General features: G+C 47.0%; 1 protein-coding gene across 5 annotated transcripts in view; it reads right to left on the bottom strand.

Annotated features, from left to right (window-relative positions):
* Nucleotides 1-446: 446 nt before the first annotated feature.
* LOC114869295 (transcription factor COE1-A-like) overlaps nucleotides 447-24,970 on the bottom strand; it is a 70,405-nt gene continuing 45,881 nt past the window's right edge. The window contains exons 7-17 of one of the 5 annotated variants that reach the window (XM_029173407.3): nucleotides 19,344-19,425; nucleotides 18,364-18,505; nucleotides 17,028-17,161; nucleotides 15,935-16,061; nucleotides 10,737-10,825; nucleotides 6,227-6,292; nucleotides 5,988-6,150; nucleotides 5,727-5,909; nucleotides 5,078-5,275; nucleotides 4,600-4,668; nucleotides 447-2,962 (exon numbers count right to left, since the gene is read on the bottom strand). In XM_029173407.3, the coding sequence (XP_029029240.1) occupies nucleotides 4,601-4,668; nucleotides 5,078-5,275; nucleotides 5,727-5,909; nucleotides 5,988-6,150; nucleotides 6,227-6,292; nucleotides 10,737-10,825; nucleotides 15,935-16,061; nucleotides 17,028-17,161; nucleotides 18,364-18,505; nucleotides 19,344-19,425 (1,252 nt within the window). In that variant the 3' untranslated portion in view covers nucleotides 447-2,962; nucleotide 4,600. The other 4 variants (XM_055514590.1, XM_029173409.3, XM_055514591.1 and 1 more) reach the window with 4 other exon arrangements.

Here is a 24,970-nt window from a genome sequence, read left to right as displayed (position 1 = left end):
TAAGTTTCTCTAAAGGGGCCTCAGTCTGAGGTCCAGGCGTTCTCATGATACTTTTTTCTTTTTCTGTCCAAAATATTATGGTGCTTTTTTGCAGCCACTGTAAAGTCACACATGTGCTTTTTGTATTGACAATAATGTAGGCAGTAGGTGTTTGATCCCAGTTAGACTCCAACAGCATGGCCTCAGCTGCCAAACATTAAGTGTTCTGCTGCAGGGAGGAGCCTTCGTTCACTTTCTTCTATTTCCTGACAAGCTCAGAGAATTAAATCAGTGCCATTAAGCACATTTACTGACATCCTTCTGTCTAAATGTGCTAATGTACACCCACAAACAAACCCAGAGTTGCAGGTGAAGCAAATAACAGCCTCCACGCCTCCTTTCACTGAAACTGACATCAGCCACATCTTAATGGGTTCAATTCCATATTAGAAATAAAACCAAAACACTTTCCACAGGGAAGAAAGAACTTTAATTAAATATAGTGAGAGTCAAAAAGTTTTTTTTACACTTCAAAGTTCAAAATAATAAAAAAACATCCACATTATCATCTTTACAGTAGTTTCTGTACTCTTCCCTCCACACTGACACCGCTGCTAATGTGTGAATGATGCAGACGAGCCGTGAGAAACGTTTGTTGGACAAGTGCTAAAACCAAACCCTCCGTTTACTCCTTCCTGTACAGGTATTTATATATGAACTATAAAAACATCCGTCGGCTTCGAAGCATCACATTTTCATATCGTGGGATAAAGGATGAGGCCGACACTCAGACACACGCACACGTTCAGGCACCAACCTGTAGAGGAGAACAGAATGTGGACTCCAGACCCAGGTTTGAAACCAAATAAATAGGTGGCTCGATTCGGTGAGAGCAATCGAGGGCAGCCATGGAGAGTATTAATAGTACAATAAGGACAAAGTGGAGGGAGAGCGAGGACAGAGAACCTGACGGAAGCAGGAGAAAGCATTCTGTTTCATTCAGCCGCCGTTAATCCATAATCCACCGCATGGAAGACGCACAGATAATCACACAGACACGTTAATAACCGCTACGCCTAAATAATGCAACATATTATGCTAGCTTCAACAATAGTGATACAAACAACATGGCAAAATGAGAGACAACCTCGGCCTTCGTTGACCTGTGACAAAAATGACACCATGGCTTTTTCTCAGACTGATTGAATTAAGCAGTGGACGTATGGCTTTAATTAACAGAAAGTCAGGTAACATTCAAATTCCTAGACACAGGAGACAAAGCAAATGAAAACATGGGAATATACAATCTCTGTCTTAGTTTGTACTGTTATTATGTTTTATGCCAATTGCTTCACTGACTGATACTCGGTTTGGCTTGTGTTAACAATCAAACATCCAGGAAGTCAGAACAAGTGGACAATACAATAGAAATATTCCTGTTTAGAAAACAGGAAGCATTTACTGCATATGATAGCGATGTGGACAGTTTCTCTTTGTGGCAAATGCTGTAACAGTGTCTGACAATGAAAGATACAGCATTTCTGTTTCTGATGCATTCATGTCTCAAACAAGGGTTTTGGCAAAGAAATTCAATCCAAAATTAAGACTTTCAAACCAACATTTTTTACATTTAAGACATTTAGCTGGCTCCTCATCCTGCACTGCAAATGAAAGTCACTTCTGCTATGAAATTATGAGAACAAGTGCAACATTGGAATAAAATTTTTAAAAATCAATCCATGTGTAACATTTAAAAAAAAGTGAAGCTCAGTGACACATTTGCACAATTTTTGTTCATAGATAAGATTTTAAGACTCAGATTTAATGACTTTGTTTAAAACACATCGTCGGCTGTTTTTTGGCCAAAACAAGTCATCTTGCATTAAACAAAATCAAAACCAAGACTGACTGTAAAGATAAAAACAAATCACAGCAAACCAGACAAATCCCACCCAAATAAATCAAAGGGAAATGGCTTCATGGTCTTTAAGACATGATCTTCCTCTTAAAGAGGCTTTAAAACAGCTCAGGTTGTTGAGTGCTGAGGACTGGACTCAGCTGTGAAGCTGCTGTTGGCGTCCAATAATTACAATCTTCATTCAGCTATGGCCTTTTTACAATAATGTATCGTACAATCTGCCTCAAACCTAAATCAATGCTGCAACAAGTCTAACTTTTGGGAATGAACGGCTTCATGGTTTCATGGTTTGATTAAGTGGCTCCTCTACGTTCTGATGGCTGAGGGAAACGGTAGCGCATGAAAGCAGCAGAGTAAATGTACATAAAACCAGCTCAAAGTAAACACGGCGATGCCCCGAAAGGATAAAACACAGTATCAAACTTGGTGCTGCGTCTGTGTGTGCGCGTGTGTGTTGGCAATAAGAAGTGAAAGAGTGCGTCCGTGTGTGTCGGCTGCATTGGAATCCTGACGCCTCATCATCATCCTCACCATCATCATCATCACCTCCAGGTATTCTTCACATTGCGATATATTCCTTCATTAGTGACATAAACACACCATCCTGTGTGCAGGATACACTTAGTAGATGATTATCACACATTAATTGTTGCACAAAAAGTGAAAACAAATCAACAGTCACTCGAGGAAGTGAAACCTCCAAAAAAATAAATACACCTCCTGTGTCCGTGGAGATTTTGTAATGTAGGTGTGGCCGTTCTCCTATAAAAGCATCAAGGTGTACAGAGTCTCAACAACTTGTTGGTTTAATTGCAAACAGTCTTTTTTGTTGTTCTCAGTTGTTTTTGTTAGAAAGGGCCTGAGTTGGGTTTGTTCCTTCAAACGGGGACAGCAGCCTCCATCCCTGACCGGCGTTTGACCCGCCGCCGAGGTCCTCCGCCAGGACCGGCGCCGGCGCTCGCTCCCCCTCGCACGCAGTCGCACACACACAGCACACGCACACACGCACGCACGCAGCCGTGCACCCACACCTTTACATGGGCGGGACAATCATTCCAGGGATCGCTGTGGGTGGAGACAGAGGGAGGGAGGGAGGGAAAAAAACGTTTAGAACGGCGCCAAATATTTTCATCGTCATAAAAATCCCTTGTAAATACATCAATGTGTTTTCCCATCTGCGCAGCTGCGACTGCAGCGACATTTAAAACATCAATAGGCGAATAAATCAGAAAAGCGGAGCGGGGACGCGTCGCGTTGCTGCGCCGCTCACACACAAACACGCGTTCCCGTTCGGCTCAGGAACAGTTGGCGTGTTTTACTGTGAGCCTGACAGATTGCATCATGGGGAGCGTGGTGTTTGAGCCCAGGGGACGGGTGTCAACACGTGAGGAGCAGAGCCCTGCCCAAAGGCACACACACACACACACACACACACACACTGTACAGAGCGGCCTCCGTCCGGCTTCAGGAGGAGTCGCCCAGTTTTTAGGTGGATGCTTTTCTTACGCTCTGTTCTCCAGCTGGTCCCAGACCACCTCGCGTTTTCCTGCCTGAGTCCTTCACTCCTAACTCTTCTAACTCTTCGTCTTCTTTCCTCATAGCAGCGTGTTTCATCATGGTGCCTTACTGTTTATTGATCTACAGCCGTCTTTTCTATTTCTGTACCGGCTGGAACATAGACTTTCTGCATGACTGTGGATCACAGAACAGTAGCCAGACAGCGCTGTTTGCTGTTCACCAGCGCTTGGCTCAGCTTTTTATTTGCCTCCTCATTGGCAGCAGAAAACAAGAAATTCCATCGATTAAATGTTTTCTGCTAATAGAGAAACAGGCAGCACCTCATATAATATAGGTGGTAATATAACAAACGGGGGAGAGCTGTTATCAGGGTACGCAGGGATTTAAAATCGGAACTATATTTAGATTTGTCTAAAAATATCCGTGTGTTATTCCCTTGTTCCCTGGGAGAAATAAAACCTCTGACTGTTTTCATGAGATTGAAAAGCTAAAAACTATATAGAGACACGGATTCTTTATTATAACCAGCTCGACTAAACTCTGCAAAACCTGCAGTTTCTGCTGAAACCCGTCTTTCTTGTCTCAGGGACTCACACGTATGCACACACTCACACAGGTATGGTGACAGTACTAACTGTCAAGAGGCTCGAACAGCTGTCAGTGTTGATTGCTCCCTAGTAAGCTGCCAGTGTGTGATCGCAGTGTGTGTGTGTGTGTGTGCGTGCGTGTGTATTTATTTCAGCTGTGCTTTGAGGCTCCTCTTTGAGTTCCCACACCCCCACACATGCTCTCTCTCTCTCTCTCTTTCACTCTACACACACATACACGCACATACAGCTAAACAAAGCCAGTGAAGTTGAGAAATAAATCCTCTGAGCCACATGTCGCCTTTTTTTGTCTCTGCAAATATCTAACTTCCTGCTTTACATTCGTAGCCAATGAGACGACAGGTAGGCGTTACCAAGCAACAGGATGACGGTAGGATGGAAAAATTAAGAAGCCAGAGGATGAATGACTGACGATCAGACTGCAATAAACAGACAACAACGGTAAGATATGAAAGATAAATCGTAGGAAAAGAAAAAGATGAGAGATCACAAGGAAACATAATCAAAGGATGTGAAGCTTGACAGTTATTGAAGGCTGGTTACGGAGCAGATTACAGAATCAGTAGAGGAACATACTTCAGGTGAAGGCCAGGCCTTGTAGAGAGCTGGCTGTTGAGTACTTGCTAGAGTCCACAAATGTTTGATCTGGTAGAGGGACAGAGTTCAGCCAGGAAAAATGACAAGGGAAGGGTCAAAGGTCGGAGGAATAAAGGAGGGGAGGGTTAAATGTTAGGAGATGCCCAGGTTTAATATAGAATTAATAAAGTAACAAGAATTTGTGCAAATATGGATTTAGCCTAATGTAATGTGGACATGTTCATTACTGCCATGCAAATGATATTTATATATAGATTTATATATATATTTAACTGTAAGCTGGTATGATTTGTCTTTAGTTTTAGCATCAGTGGAAATCCCATTATTTGATCTGCACTAAATGGACGTTGTCTGTTTCACGGTCAGAGCTAAAAGCTTTACCAATCCTCCATTCACATGGTGCGCTCCCTCTGAGCCCTGACGGACGCACCGACTGGCCGCGGTCACGGTAAATTACCTTGGAGCCCGTTGCCATTGGCGCTGGTGCAGGACGGCGGCGGGGAGGAGGAGGGCCTGACCACCGGAGCGAAGGCCGACTTCTGCTTGACGGCCGCCGACACCATGTTGGCCGGAGAGAAGGAGAAGACGCCAGAGGAGGAGGAGCAGTTGGACGGGAGGGAGGTGGAGGAGGCCATGGTGGGGCTGGAGGGGACGACTGGGGAGGGGAGATGCAGCCACAAGTGTAAGAATCAGCAAAGGAAAGTTGATGCGTACATGATGGATCAATACTGTTTAATATTTAAAGAGGCTTGAAATGAACTTTATGAGAAGAGATCATCTCTGCATCCACCATCACAGATGGAGATTTACAACAACCGATAACATCTCTGTCCTTTTTCTTCCTTGTTTTGGTCCAAATGTAAAATGGATGCAATTAACCAACATAAAGGGAGGCGTGTCTGTCAGATGAAAGGCAGCGAGGGGAGGAAGGAGGACATGGATGGAGGACGAGCGGAGCTACGAGCTGTGAGCGGGTGGTTGTGTTTGAAGATGCAGCGATGGAGAGCCCCTGGGGGACGTGTGCAAAAAAGGGCTCGCGCGCGCTAGCGCCGCGCGTGCCGCCTGTATGCTAGCCAGATGAGTCAGCTAGCCGCTAGCATACTCACTGGCGTAAGGCGAGTTGGCCGCGGAGCCGTTGAGGAAGGTGGGCGAGCCTCCCAGGTTGGTCATGCCTGCGTTGTTGGCGTAGCCGTTCATGGTGCTGGTGACGGAGGTGTAGCTGGTCTGCTGAGGCGTGGAGCTGGGGACGTAGCCGTGAGGGGACACGCTGCTGCTGCTGCGCACGAAACCTGCGGGGCGAGAGGCCGCACGGCGGTGAGCGGGTGAGCGACGCGACCCGGCGCGCTCCGCTTTGGCCTGTGACGCACCCTGATTGGCCTGCGCCGGTTCCGACACGTTGACGGACAGCTGGCCGGTGAAGGAGTTGACGCCCATCATGCCGCCGTGGCCGGAGCCGGACAGCTGGCCGTGGCCCCGCGGGACGCTGTACAGGGCCTCCGCGATGTCGGCCGCGCGCTTCAGGATGATCTCCTGCAGGAAACACAGCGAAGGTTCAGCACAGGGCAGCAGCGTGGGCGCGGCTGCTTGAAACGCCGGGACGCCTTGCCTGGTTGTTGTGGGGTAAACCGTAGAGCGCTTCAACCAGGTCGGCCGCTCGCTTCAGGATCACCTCCTGAGAGAGAGCGGAGAGGAAGAGGGTTTTACTGAAAAACACGTGCGGACAAATTCTGTGGAACAACAGGGATTATTGAAATGCCTTCGCATGTGGGCAGGATGCATATGTGGAAGCCCCCCCGCTATCAAACACCATCCATTTCAACCATTTCTATTCACGATCAACAAATTGCTCCTCACTCCTTTTTAAAGACAGATTATCTACTGTCAAGTCAGGAGCTTTTATGCCTCTAAGCGACGTTAAAGTGACAGGCGTAGGAATAAACGCTGGAGTCGACCCAAAGTGGAGGTTCTGATCCAGAGTTGGCTGCTTCTGATACTTGTGTCTGGTTTATTTTTAGGTTGGGATTTACTGCACTTTTAGCAAAAGAAAAAAATAATATATATATGTAAAACTGTTAATCTGGACAATATCACCTTCTTCTTTCATCTCTTGTGATGGAAAGCGCTACCAATTATCTGTGAATTGGACGTTCTTCCATTTTTCTGGACCATCTCCACCTTCTCTTTGTAGCTTTTATATTTCACACCCACTTAACGCTCTGCAGTTCTCTCTCTCTCTCTCTCTCTCTCTCCCCTCAGACTCTTTATTGTTTCTCCCCTCGTCCTCGCTCGCCCGCCCCCTCTCTCTCCGGGGTCTAAGGTGTCTTGTTTAACGGTTAATGTGTTGTCGTTTCCACAGCGTGAGGCCAATCGGTGACAAAGGGAAAATTACTCGGCGCTCCGCAGTAATAACCTGCACTGTGTGACACGCTCACGCGCTCGTGTGCGCTCCCCGCTTATTGCCTCTTCATCAGTGCGTGTGTGACGCTATGAGAGGTCACGGAGCCAGTCAGCACTTCCACTCTGCCCGTCCACGGTGCTAAATTCAATCTTTTACACATTATTATTGCCTGGCTAGCTCTGCGTTAGCCTCTCATTATTACAGTATAGTGGTGAGTGGAGCAGTACCCCCCCCCCCTCACTCACACACACACACACACACACACACACACACACACACACACACACACACACACACACACACACACACACACACTCGGTCATTCAGAGAAACCTGATCCGGAATGTTTGAGTGGTTCCAATAAGACAGTGGCTGATAAACGGGAAGGAAAGATGATCTTCTGGTAACATCATCATTATCAGGTCTGCAGGCTTCTGCTCCTGCATCACTGCTGGAATCAATGCTCCTTATAAGCTCGGGTTATATGTACAGCAGACATACAGCTGCTTAGGCTTCACTTCCTAATACATTATGCTGCTTAGGGCCATAAACTGTTATTTATGCTGGAAAACATTTTAAATAACCTGGTTTTGCCATCTGGTGTCAGTACGAAGGTCTGCAGCAGAGAAATCCACGTTTCCATCACACAACCCTCTGTGTTTGCAGCGTTTTCAAGGTTAAAACCTCGGTTAATGTGGTGGTTAACGCTGTTTTACTATCGTCAGCCGGACGTTGAAGTGAGTCAGTTTGAACAAAAGCGTCACAGTAGTAACTGAGAATCGCAGGAGCTTATTACAAGCTAAAAGTCATCCCTGTTTTCTCAGCTTCCTGTCAATCACGGTTGCCTCTCCTCTAGTCTGAACTCACTTTATATTCGTTACATGCCAAATCTTATAGAAAAGCTTTTCCTCGGCTGCTGGAGGTCGTAAAAGCTACGACTAAACTTTGAGATATTATTTGGATAATTTCAGCCTGATGCTTTGACATATGGCTGCTTCCTGTCTTGTGCTGGGCTTCGTCCTCTCCATCACCACTGATGGGTTCTGTCTGAAAATAATGCTCAAATGTTTCATCACATGCAATAATCTTTGATTCTTTTAATGGCAGCAATAAAACCTAAAGCTTTAATCTGTAACATTTGCCTTGATTCACGTTGTTGATGTCTGTTGTCAAATATTCATTGACCTGACGCGTGCCTGTTTGTCAGTCTTTATAAATAGTTTGAAGCCTCAGCGTCTCCACTCATTTTATTTAAGTTGTTCTCAAAACTTTTAACCTGCACTATAATCTATTTTTATTTATACCAGGCAAACACGGACGGCTTGACAGACAATCTGACAGACAGAAGAGCAGTCGGTGAGTGAAAGCAAGGACGGATCTGATGGCAGAGAGGAGGAATAACAGGAGGTGTCTCTGAGCTTTTACCGCCTGAGTTATGAGCAGCCTTAATGTGATAACCATACATTACACACACACGTTGCATGTATTACGAGCAGGAAGCGCTGAGCTCAGTATCTGAGATCAGATGTGTGTGCGCATCCCATGCGTGTGCCAGGCCGCCACAGACATGACACACTCATGACTTATTCCTCCCTAATGCTGGTACATTAGCTGCTTGATCCGCTTCTAATGTCCCATTAGGGATGCCGTACATGCAGGGTCACACCTTGCACAGGGATGATGTCATACCTTGCATCAGGAGGTGGGGGGAAGTCGCTCACGCGTACTGAACACTAATACTCTCTGGGGGACGCCTTCTTTTTGGGGGCGTTCGTCGTGAGGCAGCGTTAGAATCGGAGGCTTCAGTCGCCGCTAACGTCGACGTTTAATTCTTTATGAGCACGTAACACAGCTACACAGTGCAGAGAGAGCGTTCTGTGAGTCACCAGGACGGCTCACGTTGGAGAGGATGGTGACGTGACCTCTTTGCAATGCATGACATCACAGGGATGATGATAGAAGCGATGTCATCGGGGCGAGTCACTCGCCAAGACAACCAGTTTAACAGAGGTGACACACGCTGAAAGTCCATCAGCGACAAACCAACGCCGCCTTCGAGGCGAAGCTTCAAGCCTCAAAACATATTTCCAGGTGTGAGAGCACTCATTCATTTTATCTGAAGCTGCTGTATATTAGAAATAGGTCAATGTGATGTTCTTGACTGTGGCTGTGCTGAGAAAACGCAAACGCAGCCACAGTTCCACGTTAAATCACGCTAAGAGTCGCAGCAAAAGCACAGAAGTCCCAGATGTTTCCACATGAAGTGACTTCAGAGCGCTGCTCAACAGCTTGAAGCAACAGCGAGTCGTGGGCTTCGTGTTCAGGAGTCGCTGTGCGTCCGTGTGTGACTGTGAACAGTGGCTGTACACGACGTGCACATATGGATGGATGCAGATCACTGTGAAGCAAACTGGCAGCCGAGCACTGGTGTGAGTGTGTGTGTCCGGCAAAATCCCCTCAATGTTCAGTGAACAATTATAGAATCATCTGTGTATCGGTAATCCTCTCATCCACTCCACTGCCCCGTCTGTCTGCCTGTCTGTCTGTCTGTCTGCCGTCCTTATAGAGCTGCCAACGACGGCGTACAACTCCAGTAAAGAGGCCAATCGATGCTCACAACAGCAGCAAAGAGTGTCACCTATAACCCACACACACACACACACACACACACACACACACACACACACACACACACACACACACACACACACACACACACACACACACACAAGGAAATAAGGAACCTGGCCAGGCTGCTGCTTTTAAATCTGCAAAAAATATATTAAAAAGGCAAATGTCTCAGTCTCCAACACCGTATGTGGGACCTGAACGCATCACAAGCTGACTCATATAGTGTAACTCATTACTGTCTCTGTAACATTTTGAACATGTTCCTATGGTGACCTACAACCCACATTCACACGCAATTGCAAACACGTGTGCGGGAGCCAGGGTGTCGGCGCGGCCGTGATGACATCACAGCATTGCTGTGATAGCCAGCATCATAGCCAGCACCCGCTCTGTGACGATGTCACAGCACACGCAGCCAATCCTGGACCGGCTCCAGCGGGGGGCGATCAACAGCAGCTGCTTTAAGGGTCACCAACGCTTATGAGCAAGCTTAAAGCCGAACCTCAGCCACACACACACACACACACACACACACACACACACACACACTGAAAAGTCCCCTGTGGATGAGCAGATCAAGACGACAGCGTCTGCTATCAAAGCGGAGCTCATCGTTTGGTGCTAATTGTTTACATCTGTTGATCCTTAAGACACTTCGCTTGATCTCCAGCTGATAAACAAAATATTAGATATGACTCTGTGATCTGGAGCAGATTCAAACGCTCACCCTGTAAAACGGGGGCTCAGCGTGCAGCTTGTTGGCTCGCACACACACACACACACACACACACACACACACACACACACACACACACACACACACACACACACACACACACACACACATACAGGGGTCATGAGGAGGTAAAACACAACCCACAGAAGCTTTAGAAGACATACACTGTTAGAATTATAGAATAAACGAGTAATTGTTTTAACTCCTTGTGTCTTAAATTCAAGCGTGTATCTGTGAGTGGGTTCTTTGAAAGTCTTTCCAGTTTGATCTCCACCACAGGAGCTACAGAATCAGTCTGTCCACATAAAGGAGCAGAACCCTCATAAGGTGGAAGTCAATGAGTCCTGGTACCTTCGGCAGCCGCTCTGGGTCCCCAGGATGCCGAGGGATGACCTTCTGAAGCCTCTGGAAGCCGTAGTCGATGGTGGGTTCATTCAGCGCTGTCGAACACAGAGACACAGAGACACAGAGACACAGAGCTGAGTGAGGAGGGACAGTCTTAACGCCTGGTTCCGTAAAGCATCCTGCTCACGCATTGACAAACACACACTCAACATCTGTAGCAGCCATCAGGGGGTCGTTGCTCCGAGGAGCCGGGGCCACGTCCCGTTTCCTGACATTGTGTGCGATCTACAAGAGTCGACAGAAGCCCGCGGGTCACAGAAGCCGGTTCATGACTAGTAGATTGAAAATGTGGCTGCGAAACTGAGGGAAACCACTTCTCACAACGACAACTGCGGAGAACCTCAAGTGGCTCCATTGGGAAACAGCAGCAGAAAGTCTGGGAAGCTAAAAAGGGGGATTTTGTTATTTAATTCTTGCTGTCAGGGTGTTCCCTCACTAATGGACCAGATTAGAGACTCTGCCCAGAGGTGGAGTCCTGCTTCTTCAAGTCACGCGCTACATTAGCTGAATAGTCACAATTCTGTTATTACAGAAACCATAAATTAACTTAACTAATCGGTAAAAAAATGAATGTGAATCTTGATTTTTGATAATATGTGATAAAGAAGAAATTATGTTCAGGTTATGGGTTATTCAAAGATTTGAATTGAAGTAGTAACTTCTTTATTATTATACATATTTACTTTATATGGAATAAACCATTGCATCAATGAAAACGCTCAGTGCTGAAAAGTTCCATTTTCTAGCGATTCATGATCTGAGCCCCATTAATTAAATGTAAATGCGACTGTGCATGTTACAGGGTGTGATGGACACTTTAATACTGCATGGAAACGCTCAGAGACGGCGAAGCAGCTAATGGTGATAATAACGCTGCGGAATAATCTAAAGGATTTTAAAGAACGCTTAGAGTTCACTTTAATGTTGCAATTGCATTCTTCTCTGTCTTTATCCACTCAGGGTGTCAGTCAAGTCGGGGTCTGAAAGCTCAGCCAGCTCCTGCGCGGTGTTTGTTTGTCGTCCCGTGTGTCGACGTTCCCATCGTCGCACCTGCGTGCGTGTTTGTGGACGGAGCCAGAAGCTGCAGAGGGCGTGGGTTCATGGCTTCAGCTGCCGTGATCTTTGGTACTTTCCACATCAGGCCTGGGCCGATTACTTGCAGCTGACCGTCCTTTAAGCACTCGCTTTCCTTCGGTTTTGTTTTTTTTTTGCATTTGTGTTTCACATGTAGGTGTTTTCATTATCACATCACACCCAAGTATCTGGCCTGTGTTATGTCCTAAACCACCCAATTTGTAGGCAACATAACTGTGAGCTGTTAAAATACCAGATGTTAAATCGCCATAAACATTTCTTCACTTTGCTCTGAGGAATCGACTCAGAAATGATTTGTTTAATTATAATGACTTCAATGTGACGACAGTGGAGAGACGCAACGAAAAAGCACAACAGACGAGGAGGAATTCTAAAATGCAGGTGAACGGGAGCCAACGTGGGCGAAGCGAAGACGAGTAGAGTGCATCCAAAAAGAGAAGGAAATAAAACTCAGTTATGGTTGAATAGAAAACACGCAGAAACGACAACAGCTGCAAACAGTCAGAGGGAGATCAACCGTCAGAACTAACTGCCAGTGTCAGATCCACCGTCCTCACATCTCTGGAGACATTCAACACTACACACACACACACACACACACACACACACACACACACACACACACACACACACACACACACACACACACACACACACACACACACAGGGGCCAGTGCATAACAGGATGACTAGGAGTGGTTTGGAGCCTTAGGCCCAAACGTCTCCAACCGACCCTTTATTAATAGACAATATGAGAATATGAGTGTGTGAACGCATGCGTGTGTTGGTTTGAGTGTTTAGACCAAGTGTGCGTTTATACAACGAAAAAGGTCAAGATTCTTGGGACGATAGCGATCCTCTGGTGTAATTGATTACACATCAGTGAAAGCAACAGAGGTGCAGTCACACCAGCAGGAAAACCCAGTGGGTGGACGAGGATAATAATTAAACAAACGCCTCAAACGCTGCACTGTACAAACTGTATGAGCGGCCACGCGTTCCAGCTCAAGCACAAATATGTGAGAACAACACAACGGAGACTCCGGCAGCCTGGACCTGTTTCATGTTGATTCATTCTGCCACCCGCTGCCCATGAAAGCGCCTCAGCACGGTCTTTCCTCCCCCCCCCCCCCTCTTAACTACACCTTCTGCCACTTTCATGCATCCAGCCATCCCTCCATCACTCCTCCTCCGGCCTCACGCTTTCTCTCAGAGTCCGCAGCTGCCCACAGATCAATACTCATAGAAGTTTCATGAGGACAGATCCTCCACTCCTGTTTCACAATAAAAACCTGAACGGGGGAGGGAGGCACACAAGAAAGGATGAGGAAGACATATTGTGCGCGCTGAGGCCGCGTGTGCGTTCTTAGCCCGCGTTCATTACGCGGCCGTGATGTGTTTTTGCTCATCGCTTCGCGGAGTTTAAAGGAAACGGTGCGAGGACGGGAGGAGAAGAAGATGGAAAAAACACGGGTGAGGTTGGGCGGGCGAAAGGACAAAAAGGACTGATGTAAAAGGAGAAGAAGAAGAGACGGGGGAGAGGAGGTGTGGTGGGATCGATTCTCTGGCCAGCCAGCAGTTCAATACCACTGAATTATTGCTTCATTCTTCCCCCTTATGAGATGAGATCTCTTTCTCTCAAGCTTCCCTCATCTCCCGGTGACGTTCTGTGTATTTCCACACGCGTGTGTGTGTCTGCATGCATGTATCAGTACACGCGTGATCCACTTAGGGCCCGATCGATGCTCCTCAATCTGCTCCACCTTTCTCCTGTGCGTCTCTATTTTTGTTTCTGCCTTTCTGTGTGAGTCCGTCCCGTCCTGTGGCTCCCGCCTGGTTTCTGCACGACTTTCCATTAAATTTAAGGCTTTAAGACCTTTTTAATGCCACACACCCATGCCAGTAATTTAATGCATCTTTCATGGCCATACAATCATCAATAAAGCACAGGACTTTATTGACATTTATATCACATTTTGTAGTACTCCCCAGACATATATGACAATAATTCCTAGTAATATAATCAATGAATTAACCTGGACGACCAGGACCAACCTGGAGATGAAAAATCACTGGCTCCTAAATACAGCTGCTGCTAAAATCAATTGTCCATTATGAGTTGATGACTTTTCTGTCTCCTCACAAAGAATGTTACTGTAGGAGATGACTGAGTAAAATGTACTAAATTAATTTTTTTACAAGTCCTTTTATTGTGGCGAGTTAATTCCAGACGTCCTGCTCCAGCAACTGTTTTCTTCACTTTTATTTCCTTTTGGTTTCAGCCACAGAAAAAGCATTAAAAGTGTGATTCATTTGTTTATTTCTCGCGCTGACAGTAAATCAGCTTTCAACAGAACATGTGCGTGTGAATGCATGTTGTGTGTGCGTAGAACATCTGTGTGTGTGAGAGCATTTATTCATCGTCACTTTGTACCATTGTGTGTTTATGTGACTGTGATGTTGTTTCCCAGCAGGCAGATGTGGCGGCCATACGGCACAATGGGAACGTGTGTGTGTGTGTGTGTGTGTGTGTGTGTGTGTGTGTACGGCCATCTGTTTACCAGACTACTCACCAGCTTTCCTTCATATCTCTCTGATTTACAATTACTTTCAACTCCTGCCCCTGTTTGAAAGCGTGTGTGGTAAGTTGTGTAAGACGGAACCCTCAGCGAGCGCGGCTCCACGTGCGTGCGCCGGTGCAGGACCGGGCTTAATTGCTCGGTCTTTACACCCACGGGCAACCGCCGGCCGAGCGCCGGGAAGCCGTAACGGCCAATCAGCTCCCGCCGCCGCGACCTTCCACCGGCGACTTCCAGAAAGGAGTCGACCTCGAGGCGGGATCGGGCAGCCGCGGTTACGGATCGCGTTTCCTGGGTCACATGCTGAAGCGATCAGCCAATCGCGAGGTCACGAGGGGTCACCCTCAGCCAATGGGAGGAGCAGGTAGACGCCAGACGGACCAATTACCTGTCGGCTAGCCTCAGGCTCCGACCAAAGATGTTTTGACTGAAGAAAGTTTAAGGAGAAGGCGAAAAACTTTGTTTAAACATAAAAGAAAGTAAAAAAATATTCATCTGTTACTGAGCTCAGAGTCTGAGCTTTTCTGCACTCTCCAAAACTTTTTACTCTACAGTAGATGGATCGATTGTCTTTGTAGCTTCAATCTTCAGACGTGCAACACTGGGATTATAAAGACTTCAAGAATTCGTCATCTACAATAAAACTGGCAATTTATTTATGTCATGTTTTTTTTATTTTTATTGATCAGGATTAAATCCTCATCTTTATCTTTGGTTAATTACCAAGGTCCCTAAAGGCCTCATGAGCTGAACAGTATATATGTCAGCTTGTTCCTGTCTCTTCTGGTGAATGACGTCATCCTCACAGTGTGATGGAGCCGCGTTGAGCGGATCAATACTGTCCCAGACATCACATCACCACATGCATGTGTGAGCACATACTCTCACACACATGCGTCCACTTTGCTTTTCTCTCCTCAGCAGGAAAAAAATTATTCACGGTGAACAATCCGCTCAGACACACACACACACACACACACACACACACACACACACACACACACACACACACACACACACACACACACACACACACACACACACACGTTCCTGACACTGCGTGTGCGTGTTTGAAGTGTGTGTTAGTAAACTGGGTGTTCTGGATGATTTCACTAATAGTTTCAGTATGGAGGGTCCATAAAGAGCAGACTGTTTAATTGTAGCTGGTTTTAATGAGCTCTGATTATGGCAACATTCTTACGAGTGTGGGTCGTTAATGTTGACTAATCTGCAGTCATTAGTTCAACACTGTCTGGCCTGAGAGTGAACTGCAACTCATAGACGCTGGCTCGCTCTCACACACACACACACACACACACACACACACACACACACACACACACACACACACACACACACACACACACACACACACACACACACACACACACAAGCAAGCAAATGTACAGAAACACATTCCTCCCAAAAACAGAGGCCAACAAACAGAAGAAAACAGCGGCGTGCGTTTACCTGTGTAGATGAAGCGTCCTGGCGTGCCTTTGCAGAACTGCTTTGACTTGTAGGACAGAGTGACCTCAACGACCCCTGGGATGTGCCTGGGAGGCGTCTGCACTCGGATGGCGTGTGGTGTGATCAGCTGGAGAAGGAGAGATGGAGAGTGAGTAGACATCAGATCAGCTGATCCGATCGGAGGCGTTAGCGTTAGCAATAATCTATTTAAAAAAGACTAAAAAACGACTACTGATGACAGTATTTACCGTAAATCTCATTTTCCGTCTTCTATAGTGAGTCGTTAAGCTGTATGTGACAAACACTAACTATTTATTATCACACTTTACAGCTTTGAAATATAGTTACTACTTCTTGGCTCCCGTTCGTAAGAGAGGCGACTAAACAAAACTTGGCCCACGTGCAATCGATATCCACCAACAAATTCTTTAAACATGTGTTTTTCTTTCCTGCTTTAGAATCAATAACCAGGTTGAGTGCAAACGAAACATTTGGTTGGCCAAACGCCATTAGAAGTCTGTGTGAGAAACGCAGAGGGAGCTGAGTCAGTTTGAAGTGAACTGAACTGAGACTCTCTACACATGTTAGTGTGTGTAAGTGTGGCTCTCAACACTGTAAACAAACCCTTCAGCTCCCGGTACACACACCCACCCATGTATGCCAGCATGTAGACCCCCCCACACACACACACACACACACACACACACACACACACACACACACACACACACACACACACACACACACACACACACACACACACACGGTGTTGCTGTTGGAAGGGAGCCACAGTCGCTCAGCGCTCACGGTGAGTGGAGTCAGAAGACAAATAAACATTCTGTAGAGGAGTGGCGCTGGAGGAAAGTATGATAGTGAGCTCTGTACGTGTGTGTGTGTGTGTGTGTGTGTGTGTGTGTGTGTGTGTGTGTGTGTGTGTTTAAAAAGCCAAAAGCCCACGGCTATGGCGATAAAAATCTTAAAAGACATGAGGGGGGGGGGGGGTCTTGCTTGGTGGTGAGGACTCATTAGAGGCAAATGATGAGCGTAACACAGACTGGAAGAGCAGGACACAATGCGACTGCTGCAAACTGACCTCGCTCCAAACCAGCATGGTACCGAAGATGACCTGGAGGCCGTCGAAGAAGTTGTCGCCTATGATGATCACTGTAGCACCCCCTGTAGTCCAGCCCTCGCTGGGGCTGATGGCCTTAATGCAAGGGGCCGCACCTGCGTGGAGACGAGAAGGGGTGAATGAACGGAACCAGGAGAGAGACGCCGGATAAAACTAAACTGAATTGGAGAGAAACAGCTGTGGGATGAAACGCACAGATTGGACATTTAGGAATGTGTTTAAACTGTGGTTGTAAAGAAATGCTGTTTCTATAAAGACCAATGAGTCTGTAAACAGGAATCTGGCCAGAAGCCTTCTTCATCCCTGTTGCATCAATCTCCTGTTTCCTCCTGGTGCACCCCCTGTGGATGTCATCCACATTAACGCCACAGAGACGAAGTACTTGAACTGGTCCTTGTAAACTTGTGTTTTGACAAGTTTAAGCTTTTCTTTGCAATTTTAAAAAGTTAAAGACATTTTACGTAGTGCATTGCTGAGTATTTAGGTCCATAGGAGAAAGTTTTAGTCCCAAACATTTTCAGGAACCATCAACGTTTGTGGACGTCTGTGTTCATTATATTTATTGATATATTATTTATTATCTGTTTACTGACTTTTCACGTCAGCAGGCGGATTGATATTGGATTACTGCAGCTCTGTTTTTATATAATGACTTGACATGGGTGTAAACACGCACAGAAGGCTGAGTATTATAATACTCACAACAGAATGAATACAGTCAGATTTATGTCAACTCAGTGTTGAGCATTGTGTGTATAAGCCTGCGTGAGCCAATCCCGTAGCACACAACAATAGAAGCTGTCAGAAATCAGGCACTTGTCTGTTTGAGGGCGTGCGTGTGAGTGTGTGTGCGTGTGTGTGTGCGTGTGTGTGTGTGTGTGTTTGTGTGTGTGTGTGTGTGTGTGCGTGTGTGTGTGTGTGTGTGTGTGTGTGTGTGTGTGTGTGTGTGTGTGTGTGTGTGTGTGTGATTATCTGTTTTCAGCTGAATTACAACAGCACTTCTTAGCCCTGGTTTGTCAATGGAAAAAGCATAAAGATATTAGACACACGCACACACTCAACATGGTGTGGTGTGTGTGTATGTGTGTGTGTGTGTAGTGGGTTGGATTAGCCAGATGGAGGGGCAGGAATCACCTGATAGGATTAAACCATCAACCATCTGGTGGCCATGCTGCTTGCACTCACACACACACTCACACACACACACACACACACACACACACACACACACACACACACAAACACACACACACACACACACACACACACACACACACACACACACACACAGCTTTACCGTGTTCTAGGTAAGACGGTGTTCCCTCCACTGGGTCCAGCCTGCGGGCCCGGCGGCCATGTTTGGAGTTATTGTGGACGAACATGTTGTCGGAGACGGACAGGACGTGTCCCTCCACGCTCACTGTAGTCGATACCACCACCTGGGGGGAGGGGGGTTGTAGGGGAGAATGGAAGAGGAGGAAGTGAGGAGGAGGAGGAGGAGATAAGGAGCAGAGGAAAGCCAGATAAGAAGCACAGAGGAGCCAGAGTTTAGAGATGATTACAGGGAGCAGTTAAAGCATGGAAGTGTGAAAATCTTTTTAAATGTACTGTAACCTGTTATCACTGTTATTACCATCACCCTAAGTCACACTGACGCTACAGTGCGCATGCATGTGTGTGTGCGGTGTCTACTCTCCTCCGTTCAATAGTTCCTGATGGGTCCGGCCCTTAATTATCTCCCAGGGAAACAGAGCTGTCTACTCTGGTTCCACTACAATAGAGCTGCACAATTAGAGGCGCAGATACTGTCACACGCCGGCTACTGTACGACTCTGTCTGGCTGAGCGTGGCACGAACGCGCCGGCACCAGCGCGCACAAACACCGGGCTCCAGCAGCAGAAGCACATGCATAAACATACCACACAGATGCTCACACGCCAGAGCACCGCGGTAATAAATCTATCAGTATCTCTTCGGGGTCTAGTATCTCCACTCAGACTCGAGTGCTGTCTTCCTGATTGTGTTGTGGCCTGAAGATAAGGAAATAATAAAGACCAGGATGCCCCAACTCAGATTCACAAGCTCCCGGTTCCTTTCTAGCATTGTGCGTATTTATGTTCTGACTTCTCGGGGTCAGGAGCTCATGTTTCCTGCGAACGCACTGATGCAGTAGCTTATTTGCTGATCCGCTATCGCGCGCCGAAGGCGAGGACGGAGGCGAACAAAGACAGGAAGGACGGGAGAAACGCGCAGAAAGGAGGACGTGGAGGCTTTTACCTGGAATCTCCTCATGTCCCGCGGGTTCCCGGCGTTTTTCAGACAGTTCTGGTTACACTTGAGGAAAAACTTGAGGAAGAATCTGCGGAAACACAGAGGACATGAAATACATGAGATCAGCCACAACGCTAATAAAGGGGACACTGGGTGTTCCAAATGAAATGGGACCATATGTCAAGAATCTATATGGAAGAATAAATCAAAGGCCCAGATGGGCTTCGGCAGCAAATAAACACATCCAGGTTGTGTTTTGGTGCGAGCCAGCTGGACGGAGCACACTGTCTGATCATCTGCCTGTGTTTATTACGGCTCTGTGTACAACTCAATAATGTAACGGAGCAGAAGCCTTTAAGCCCAGCGAGTCGCTTCCACTGTGCGCTGTGATGTTTTGATAGTAAACAGCTGTGTTTGTGTTTGTCTTTAATTTCTTTAATATAATTAGACAAAAACGTTAGACAAGTCTGCACAAGAATCACAAACAAAGAAGTTTATTCTTCCTCTCTAATGATTTAATATTATTATATTCACTGAATCCCACTGTGTTCGTCCCCTGTGTTCACTTTAAAGTGTGTTACTTGAATAATTAGAACTTTTCGCTGGTTGCCGTCACCTTCGTCCCCTGGTGGCTGAGCCCTGCGCTGTTCTGTTCAGGAGATGACAGCCCTTGTACCGGACCCCCAGAACAAAGCGGAGGTGTGCGCTCTCTCTCTCCCTGCGTGCGGGCGTGCGCGCAGGCGCCTGTGAGCGCACGTGCGTGTGTGACGGTGCAGCACAGCCCAGTGGCAGGTCTGAGTGTAAAACTCGGCGTTAACGAGCTCAGGCTTCGTTAGAACACCGGCGCCTGGAGCCTGCATGCCTAATTACCTTGACCCCTCACCCCCCGGGTGACAGCCGATCACAGCGGAGGACAGCCACGGTGACCCCCGCTGACCTCCCACTGTCGACTCCCTCTCACAATACGAGCATTGCGTTTACGCGGCCACCTCAGCTGACCCTCTGCTCCACGGCTCTGTGCGGAGGAGCCGCTCAGGCTTCTCATTTAAGCTGTGGGGAAAGTGTTTAGCTCCTTTAGTATTAATCCACTGAGGGTAAAATTCCTCGATCTGGGAAATCTAACTGTTGCTGTTGTAGGCGGTGTATGTACTTTAGACAAGCAGTGTCAGGTCATTTATCAGTGTTTTAGTTTTTAAAGCCAGAGCTTCCAGTTTTAATGATATCAGCTACTTGGTCACACGGAATCCAAAAATTCACACAAAGCCATTCTTTAAATTCCATTCCATGATGTAGCTACTGACGGTCAGTGCCAGGGTTTGTACTGAGTAGTTTAATGTAAAGGTGAAGAACAGAAGAACTCCTTTAATTCTCCACCACGGAGGATGTCTGATGATTTTAAACACCACATCTTCACCTCTCAGTGTCTCTACAAGCAGAAGGATTCCAGTGATCTCAGCCGATCCGCGGCTCGTGCTGATTTGTTACTGTTCCGGCGTCGGCCCACCGCTCCGCTCGGCACTTCTTTGTCATGTGAAAGTGCTTTTTTCTCATTGATTGTCAGCAGAACATGCTCTACATTTTAATGCGATGTGTGTTCTCTCCTCTTCCCCCTTCACTTAACCCCATATGGCCTAATCAACTCTGCTACACACACACACACACACACACACACACACACACACACACACACACACACACACACACACACACACACACACACACACACACACACACACACCTCTTGTGTAAATTGATTGGCTCGTCCAGTCACTGGTCGTTAAGAGGCCTCCAATTAAACGGAGCAATTATAAGACTCTGAATGACCGTGGGGGAGGGGCACCTCCCTCTTCTTTTTCTATCTCACTCCCACTCTCCAAGGCCCGATCATGTTCAAGTGATAAAAGCACTGTTGACCTTTGCTATATTGTGAGTACGACACTCAAAAGCTGACCTAACACCGGGCCTCTATGTCCTCCAGGCTGCACACACACACACCAACCACACATCTTTCTGCCGCGGACGTCTCCTAAGATAGGGTTTTAATATTAGTTATGATTTAGATGCTGAAAGAAAAGGACAAGGAACAAGGTTGAGTCCTGGAAAAATAAAACCTGTAGAGAGACAGTGCATGAATGTGTGTGCACATTCACACTGCATGTCCATCCAGTAAATCCAATAATCACCTGCTCAACTACTTCTGGTATTTAGCGCATGTTGCAAAGCAGAGTTGCGCGCTGTTTTTTTTATAGCCTGTTAGCCATGGTGTAGTAGTGAATGGCACAGTTGCATCCATTATTCAGAGGCTGAGATGGCAATTATGGCTCAGAGCACAACTGACATTAATATTTAATATATAAGGCTAACACAGACCTGAAGAGAGAGACAGGAAGTGACAGAGAGAGGGGATGGAGAGGGTGTTGGGATGCAGTGAGACAGAAACACCGCGGCAAACACAAATGGAGGCGAGGACGAACAGAGGATGGAGGGAGTCGGTTCCGACCACTCCGCTGTCATTTAAACAGTTACAGTGCCAACAGCACAAGGGCGACATCCGGGGGAATTCCAGCGCTGTGGGTGTGTGTAAGCCTGAACGCCTGTGTCCGTTCTATTCCCTGAAGACCCGCTATTCTACTGAGCCAAGAATAACGATGCTGCCTCGGAATAGAGAAAACACACACACACACACACGCACGCACACACGCGCGCAGAGTTGTGAGTTGCTGCTGACAGGTGGAGAAATTGCAGTGAGTCAGTTAGTGCAGACAAACTGAACAACAGATCAGTGCTTGTGCCGCTCCCGCCTCCTCTGTCTCTCACAGCGTTGCTTAGATGTCTTATTTCACCTACCTGCCAAGTTCCCTGGCAGAGCTTTCTGACAAACGCGCTCTCCACCATCTCTCCCTGCGCGAGTGTTTGTGAAACAAGCCGCTGACGCCCCTCGTACCTGCAGTGAGCTTCACAAAACGGGACCACTCGGCACGAAGGGGACGCGATCGCAAATAACGTGCAATAGACTCAAATGTGATACAAACACAAGCAAGGATGCAGAAAAACGAGCCCGTGTGACCCACCGTCACCAACACACACTCTTCCTTCTCATGTGTCGTCCTGAACAGCTTATATGAACAGTGTGAGAGTCTGTTGATCTGTCACAGATCAGCTTCCTGTTTCCTGTTTACACTGAGTGCCTGTTATTGTTTAATGCAGTGACATCAGATAGCGGCGCTGGAGCCCGTGCCTGCTATCGGAGCAGTTAAGCAGCAGGGAAAACAAGGATATGAAATACTACTACACCCTCAATCTGGCCGTTATCACAACAATAATGTAATAATCTATTGCTTCCTGTTGGGGGTGGGGGCCTCTTTCTATGTTGTCCTTGCAGTATGTGGTTCAAGAGCACCTCAGCAGTGCCTCAAGAAGCATCATATCCCAGAATGCCACAATCTGCAAATGTGAAGCGAAGTGAAAGCCCGGGTGAAACTTCATCACACTGATGAAAAGCAAAGACAGGAAATAAATATAGAAATGAATCAGTGAACAGCTGATGACTATTTTACTTTGAAATAAGCTTTTTTTTGCCAGGAGCCTTTAAAAAACAGGGACAAGGCATCTTCTCCTGCATGAGTGAAATTGTAACCACGTGTTTGGAAACTTGTTTAGAGAATGACTTCAACAATTAATCAAACGTCAAAAACTGTTGCCAATTATTTCCTATCAACATTTCAGCTCCGCAAGAAGCGAGCTCGCAGCCAAGCGCTGTCATTAACACCTAACAATTAAAGTTATGCAATGAGACGCGTAACGACGCCATGATGGCGGCCGCGTGTTTGTTTGCAGTATCGCCGTATCGCATCTGTTTGAGACTCACAGACACTTTAACCATGTGCAAAAAGAGTCACAAAAAGGACGCGCGTGAGCACAAAGGCACGGATGAAGAAACAGGAGCGGGGAGGATTAAAAAAAGCCACGAGGAGAGAGTGAAGTGGGGGGGAAATGGAGCGCGAAGGCAAGAAAAAAGGTGGCGGAGGAGGGAGGAAGGGAGAAAATGCACGGGAGAGGGAAAAAGAGTTATGCGAGAGAACAGGACTTGAGAGAACGGAGCAGATCGGAGCGAAGCAGAGTTACTTTACATAATGATGCTTGATATGCACAGAGGTAATTGATAGCTGAGCTGCAGCCCCAAAAAACAGGCAGCCAGCTGTCAATCACCGCTCATCTCCCCAGAGATATGCTAATAATGATGATGATGAGGGCTCGGCTTCATATTGCTATCATTACTATTAATGCTCTCATTGTTGTCATGTCTGCATATTTAAATGACAGAGCGAGTCGGGGGGCGATCGCCGGCGCGTACGCGTCTGTGAGGGGCTTGTATTGTCTGCCAGCCGCTAATAACGCGCACGGCCCCTGTTCAGCACGCGAGACCTCCGCCAAGAGTCATTACATCACCGTTACACGAAGCAGCGGAGCCACAGACGATCGTTATCTATAGGCCACGAGCAGCGGATCCTCCCAACGCCAGCGCGCTGAAATCGCAATTTAGTCAAAGGTGAAGCAGGAATGAGCTGTGTATATAAGAGCCCAGCTTTATTAGCTAAATGTTTTAGGATCCTATCACTAACTCCTCATGGCTCACATACGTCAACTCTGTGCTGCTCTGGTCTCAGTTCTGTAAATGCAGCTGCAACAACAACCCAGCGTCACCGAAAGCCTCGTCTTCAACACAGGAGTGAACTTTTTCATCTGCAGGAAAAAGCTTTAACGATAATGGAACAGATTAATGAACTTCCTTGCAAAGACTGTCCAAGTATTTGGACAGTGAGTTTCTATGAGAACCTCACTTATAGCTTTGTTTTACACTTCCAGTGTGTTCCAGCTTATCAATAACATTAAATTACAACATGATTACCTCCAGGACAAATACTCTCAGAGGGAGAAACAGTGAGGGCAAAGACGAGGAGCTACACAAAGTACGAGGGAAGAGGTTACGGCGGGGTATATTTTAAAGGCTGAATGCAAACTGCTGAATTATAGATGAGAGAGATTGATTTTAGAGGGGGAGAAGAGGAGAAGAGGAGAAAAAAGGATAGAAGACGGGGAAGGAGGGACAGAGGAGAGTGAGGGAGAGGGGGAGGCGGTGGGAGGGTAGTGCGAGTGAAGGCTGAGCAGCTAAAGCATCGCTAGCTCTAGGCCAAACATGTCTGCTCACACACACACACACACACACACACACACACACACACACACACACACACACACACACACACACACACACACACACACACACACACAGTTACCTCAAATCGATCTGAAGCTCAGCCTGCCTTTTCTTTTTACTCAAACACACACACACACACACACACACACACACACACACACACACACACACACACACACACACACACACACACACACACACACACACACACACACACCTCGCTTTCTCACACGCTGATACACTCTCACTCTGTTGGTAACAATGTGACGACAACGGTGACCTGCAGGGCAGCAAAAGTTAACTAGGAGATGTGTGTGTGTGTGTGTGTGTGTGTGTGTGTGTGTGTGTGTGTGTGTGTGTGTGTGTGTGTGTGTGTGTGTGTGTGTGTGTGTGTGTGTGTTCCTTTGTCATTGGT

Source organism: Betta splendens, chromosome 14 (assembly GCF_900634795.4).
Source record: "Betta splendens chromosome 14, fBetSpl5.4, whole genome shotgun sequence".
Taxonomy (NCBI): domain Eukaryota; kingdom Metazoa; phylum Chordata; class Actinopteri; order Anabantiformes; family Osphronemidae; genus Betta; species Betta splendens.
The sequence above is the reverse complement of the archived record's forward strand: the minus strand, read 5'-3'. Positions and strand labels throughout refer to the sequence as shown.